This window comes from Formica exsecta, unplaced genomic scaffold, assembly GCF_003651465.1.
Source record: "Formica exsecta isolate Colony F162 unplaced genomic scaffold, ASM365146v1 scaffold1849, whole genome shotgun sequence".
Taxonomy (NCBI): Eukaryota; Metazoa; Arthropoda; class Insecta; order Hymenoptera; family Formicidae; genus Formica; species Formica exsecta.
The window spans coordinates 216-7,140 of NW_021849158.1; the positions used below are offsets into that span (position 1 = coordinate 216).

At 33.4% G+C, this 6,925-nt stretch overlaps 1 protein-coding gene across 1 annotated transcript; it reads left to right on the forward strand.

Annotated features, from left to right (window-relative positions):
* Nucleotides 1-295: 295 nt before the first annotated feature.
* LOC115233719 lies at nt 296-6,680 on the forward strand (the record flags this gene model as incomplete). Its single annotated transcript, XM_029804273.1, has 4 exons — nt 296-767; nt 5,524-5,754; nt 5,858-6,117; nt 6,437-6,680. Coding segments are annotated over 4 exons (1,080 nt in total), but the record flags the coding sequence as incomplete, so codon positions are not given.
* Between the last annotated feature and the right edge of the window lie 245 nt (nt 6,681-6,925).

Sequence of the window (6,925 nt, forward strand, 5' to 3'; positions counted from 1 at the left end):
GTTGTCAATGACATAATTCTGACTAACTTTTTCTTCTAATTTAATCGTCGCTCGTTGCTTATTAAAAAGTTATTAACAAAAAAAGTTTGAAATATACCAAAGTACATGCACGGACAGGAAGCTATATTTCAAACTTTTTTTGTTAATAACTTTTTAGATTAAATTAGAAGAAAAAGTTACTCAGAATTATGTCCTTGACAACATATGTCAAGGTCAAGATCATTGGGGCTGGGTCCCCTATTCGCTATATTTACCCTAAATACAAAATATTATATACGAGATAACATATCAACAGGTCCTAGTGATAATCTTACCTCTCGTTGAGATATGCCTGGGCTGTACTAGCGCGGAGCAGAACGTAGACTGCATCATGTTAAGCTTTTGCGCAATGCTTGCTGTGCTGAAGATAATACAGTTCCGCATTTATGCTAACAACTTAATTAACAACTATAAATCTGCTCTAAACGATTATCTGACCATTGAAAATGTAGAAGAACGTAGCATTATGCGAAAACATGCTCTTGCAGCAAGGATGGCTTCATTTCCTCTGCTGAGCTTCTCTTATTTTATTTGTATGATGTATACGATAACATCTTTTATGAACCATGACAAAAAAAATCAAAACATTACAGACGAGGAAATTATATTGGAGTATCCAATACCATCAAAATGCGCTATGAAATATTTTCATGCTCCAATAAGCATGTACAAAATATTTGTCATCATTCAAGCAATTTCATTGATAGTAGTGACTAATGCTAATCTCGGTAATATTTATTTGTTATGTGACATTTTTAAGTATATTCTGTTTTAATTCACATATAAGTGTGTGGAAATTTAGAACAAAAATATAAGATTTTCAGCAAAATTATATGTGTATTATATATAGTATATTGAATATATGTATACAAGGATTCAGAAATACAGTTGTACAAACTTTGGGGGTGAGTTCTTCACACATAAACAAGAAGAAAATATCATATACACATACATATGTCCGGTAATGCTTGGATTATAAGAAAATCAAGAATAACAAAATTGCGGTGGAGGCTTCGTTTTTTAGTTATAAATGTTTGAAAACTCACATGACAAGTGTGCACGGCGAGCGATTTCAGTTTTTTAATAAGTTTATGGTATGTGAAAGTGTGCTGTAGTAATTTTGACACTGACTTGTATGTACAAGATCGGCGAATTGTCATGTTTCAAGCACCTTTATGCGAATTTTCAAACATTTATAACTAAAAAACGAAACCTCCACCGCAATTTTGTTATTTTTGATTTTCGTCTTATTTTATCATGTAGAATAACCCCTTAAATTTGGTCTCATCTGTTGCCGAACTCCCTGTATATACAGGATGATTCAGAAATACACCGACAAACTTTCAGACATTGTCGGTGGCACCAATAGAATCATTTTTTGCAAATGGACCTAAGGTCGGAAACGTGTCGTTACATCGCTACGACAGACAGAGTGTTCGAAAAAGGTCGGAAATATCTCGAAATATCTCAAAAAATATAAGTTTTATAAAAAACTGTTTTAGACAGAAGTTGTAGGGTGTAAAAAGATCTATTTACTGACCTTATGAGTTTGAGTTGGGTGGCGTCGCTAAGGTCAGGCCGAGAGGTTGCCTTCATTGGCTGAATCAGCCACCGATCTTGCCTAAAGCAATCTTGACCTGACCTTGGCGACGCCAACCAAGGTCAAACTCATAAGGTCAGTAAATAGATCTTTTTACACCCTACAACTTTTTGTTTAAAACAGTTTTTTAATATAAAACTTATATTTTTTTAGATATTTCGAGATATTTCCGACCTTTTTCGAATACTCCGTCTGTCGTAGCGATGTAACGATATGTTTCCGACCCTAGGTCCATTTGCAAAAAATGATCCTTTTGGTGCCCCCGACAATCTCTGAAAGTTTGTTGGTGTATTTCTGAATCGCCCTGTATATACATACAGGGTAGGCCATTTTAATGTATCCACTGAAATATCTTAAAATCTATAAGTTTAAGACAAAAGTTGTACGATTCACAGGGGGACACATGATGAAAATATGGACTTGACCTTGAATGACCTTTTCAAGGCCAAGTCAATGTGATCGATGTTTTCTTAAATGGAACCCCCTCTGAACCCTACAAGTTTTATATAAAACATTTTTTTCTATCTTGGGTACTTTACAAGATATTTGCGTGTATTGATTAAAATGACACACCCTGTATACATGGTGAGCTTTTTAACTTGAAACTGTAAAATATCTCGGAAAGTAAGCTTTATCGAAAAAAATGTTTCAAACAAAGTTGTAGGGTTCGGAGGCGGCCACATGATAAAAATATGGATTTGACCTTGAGTGACCTTTTCAAGGTGAGATCAATCTACTGGTAAGGTCCCAAATAAAATTCTTGAGAGATCATTAAGGCGACATCGTCAAGTCGAGAATGCCATACTAGCAACGGTGGACAGAACTCCTACTATTAGTATTAGAAGACTTTCGACGCAAACTAACGTCTCTAAAACGACAATTTGGAAAATACTGCGTAATTATGATTTATACCCATTTCATTTTATGAATGTTCAAGCTCTTCAACCAAATGATTATCCTGCACGCGTCAATTTTTGTCACTGTCTTTTAAGAAATCGGCTAATACATACAAAAATTTTATTTACCGACGAAGCTACTTTTACGAGAGACGGCATTACAAATAATAGAAACACACACGTTTGGTCACCACGAGAAGAAAATCCTCATGCTATTACTGAAACACATTTTCAAAATCGATTTTCAGTGAATATCTGGTGCGGTATAATCGGTAATCGTCTAATAGGGCCCATCATTATTGAAGATCATTTAAATGCTGAACGATACTTGCATTTATTACAAGAACAGTTGCCCGAACTTCTTGAAGATCTGCCTTTAAACATCAGAACACAAATGTGGTTTCAACAAGATGGAGCACTCACTTTAGCAGAATTGTTACGAGATATCTAAATGAAAAATTTCCTGTGCGCTGGTTTGGCCGGGGAGGTCCAATAAATTGGCCTGCAAAATCTCCCGATCTATCTCCTCTGGATTATTTTTTGTGGGGGCACATGAAATCTCTAGTCTATGCGGATAAGCCAGTCAATCGGCAGCAGTTATTAAATAAAATAACAGACGCTTGTAATAATATACGTAACGATGCGGAACGTTTAATTATTGTTTAATTATTAATAAATAATATTATCTTTAATAAATAATATTGTTCTTATTTTACTATAAATTATTTGCTATAACTTTGAAACAATCGACTTTAGGGAATATGTGTATTAAGACTCTTTTGACTTAGAATGACAAAAAGGATACACAGTTTCAGTGTGGACATCACGTTGCGGGACACCCTGTATATATACGAGGAGGAACACAAAAATAACCGGAATTGTTTAAAAAGAAATATTTTATCAATTTTTATTAATCTGTAACTCTAGTTTCCTTCAAAGTACTCTCCTTTTGATTCAATGCACTTGTCCCAACGTTTTTTCCACTGCTAAAAACATTTCTGAAACTCTTCAGTGCAGATTCTGTTTAAGACCTCCAGCAATTTTTGTTTCGCTTCGTCGATATTAACAAAATGTTTTCCATCTAAATCATGTTTTATACGAGGGAACAAAAAAAAGTCACATGGAGCAAGATCAGATCAATAGGGTGGATGGGGAACAATCGCCATGTTATTTTTGATTAAAAACTGTTGGACAAATTTTTGTTTCGCTTCGTCGATATTAACAAAACGTTTTCCATTTAAATCATGTTTTATACGAGGGAACAAAAAAAAGTCACATGGAGCAAGATCAGATCAATAGGGTGGATGGGGAACAATCGCCATGTTATTTTTGGTTAAAAACTGTTGGACATTCAAAGACGTATGCGCAGGGGCGTTGTCGTGATGAAGGCTCCAGTCACCGCTTTTCCACATTTCTGGGCATTTTTTCCATACATTTTCACGTAACCTTCTCAACACTTCCAAATAAAACTGTCGATTCACTGTCTGTCTAGGAGGAACAAATTCCTTGTGCACGATCGCATTCATATCACAAAAACAAATCAGCATGATCTTGACATTAGATCGCATCCGACGCGCCTTCTTGGGTCTTGGTGAATTTGGCGTTCTCCATTGGCTTGATGTTTGTTTCGTTTCCGGATCATAATTGTAGCACCAAATCTCATCCCCGGTCACAACTTTGGAAAGAAACTGTGGGTCATTTCGAACTTGTTCCTTCAAATCATAACACGCATTCAGACGATTGTTTTTTTGATACTCTGTGAGCAAACGAAGCACAAATTTTGCGAAAAACACATTTCATTTTCAAATCTTTTGTTAAAATTCGCTGGCATAAACTCCAAAAAAAAAACAAATCACCGGTGAGCAAACAAGGCACAAATTTTGCGGAAACACGTTTCATTTTTAAATCTTCTGTTAACATTCGCTGGCATGAATTCCAAGCAAATAAGTCATTTCAGAAATCTCATCAATGGTCCGACGACGATCTTCATTGATTGCGTGGCAAACTTTTTCAAGATTTTTGTCATTTCGGCTTGTTTGTGGTCGGTCAGGTCGTAGTTGGTCTTCAAGTAACATTTCACCACGTTTGAAACGTGAATACCAATCATATACTTGTGTTTTACTTAAAGCTTCTTCTTTAAAAGCTTCACGAGGCATTATAACAGTTTTTCTTAAAAGAGAACAAAACTTAACGCACACTCTTCGTTCTTTATTATTAGCCATCACAAAAATCGCCGAGCGTGTTTGCAAACACTGGAAAAACAATGCTACAGAAAACAAATCAGTCAATCGAGAACTACGCCATGTGGTAGAGTGACTCAAAATAGTGCCAACTTGTGATAATTAGCAGCGCAATGTGCAACTACGTTCAATTCGCACACCACATTCGAATTCCGGTTATTTTTGGGTCCCCCCTCGTATATGTATATATTTTACTAATTAGTTATTCATTAATGCGATATATTTTGCTTTCTCATTTTTCTATTATACATATATCACATTGCCACAGCGCGAAAGATCGCGTGTTTTTACACGGTAAGCTGTCTATTGAGTTGGAGATGTATTAAACTCGATTAACTCTTCCGCAAATAGAATAGATGGGAGATTGTTTTTTAATTAAACAACGTAAGAGAAAACAATTACGCACGTAGACTCACTATTGTTTGCTGAAATAAGCTCACTGTTAAACTGTACAAGAATTTATATGCCGTATGCATTATTTATTGTATTATCTATTATTACATGTGAATTATAAAAAATGTATGGTATATAAAAAAAGCATTAAAAAGTTATAATTATATAAGAAATAATTTAAAAAATAAATAAATCAATAGAAATTAAATATTTTAAAACTGGAAATCAAGATATAGTCAAAATTATGGCAAGAAATAACATACAATATTAATCTATTGCGTTATAAAACATATTTTTTAATTACAATAATGAATTATTTTTCTTTTGTATATCAATTTATTTTTATTTTATAAAGGTAACGATGCGCTATTTATCAACGTTACATTACATGTTTGTGGTCAAATGAAAATTCTAAGAGCTCATTTTACAAGCTTAGATGTTACATGTCCACAAATCTACGATCGTTTTAACAAACTTTTACAGAGGCATATTTACTTGATAAAAATGACCAGGAAACTTGCCGATGTTATTAGTCTTATTTTATTAGCGGAACTTTTCATTATTAGCATATATATATGCATAATGGGTGAATATTAAATTACTTAATACCATTTTGCACAAAACATATATTATAAATGAAGTTATATAAGAGAATCTATATGTTTAGCAGGCAAATATTTCCTTTACAGGATTTCAGTTTATCATAGCAATGAAAGACAAAGATACTGTTATGATTGGACAAAGTTTAATGGCACAAACTGTTTTTTTAGTAAAGCTATCAGTGTACAGCTTTATTGGAAATTATCTGAAGTCCCAAATGGAAGATATAGGCTACTCTATTTATCAAAGTTCTTGGCATGAATTTCCTATTAATCTGTCGAAAAATCTAGTCTTCATCTTTATGCAGACAGAAGCTCCAGCTATGTTTCAAGCTGGGAATTTTATTGTGGTAAATTTATCAACTTTAGTAAATATTTTGAAGACTTCTTTTTCGTATCTGTCTGTACTTCGTATAATGGTCGATACATGAAATATAACATGTGTAAATATAAAATATTTTAAGAACTATAAATTTATAACACAATGTTTGACAAAATAAGAAATAACTAAAATGTTATAGTTTATTCAAATGTCTTATGAATAAAATTGTTATTTAAAATCGCATTTAATTATTATCAATCATTGCAATCATTGGATTATTATATTATTGCGGCGAAATAAAATTTCTTAACAATATTATATACCTATATCGCATTATATTTTCTCAGTACGGCAACTGCGATGACCTGCAATATAAAGAAAAAAGTGAGTTATTCGCTGTGTATTTTTACTTCGGGCAGATTGAATCTATACTATTTAATCGAACGGATATCCTGATGGAATAAAATGTAGTATAGATGCGTATGAGCAAAACGCGCACACTGTTTTTTCTAACATTTTACCCAGTAAAAAGAAACAGTTGCCATGGACGACAACAATTTAGAATCTGTCATATGAATTTTTATTCAACAATCACATATTGCGTAAAAGCGTAACTTGCATTCACATTTCATATACTTTACGAGTATCGAAGCAGACTGATAAGCATATATATCTTTCATGTTGAATAAAAAATGAATCGTAATACCAGCATTTTGTGTCGATATAACATCGTCGGTTATTTGGCTTTAAGAGTGTAGAGAAAATTTGATAAGAAAATATCTCTTACATAATATCCCTCACGAATAAAAAATAAGTCGAAATACCTGCGTTCTGTC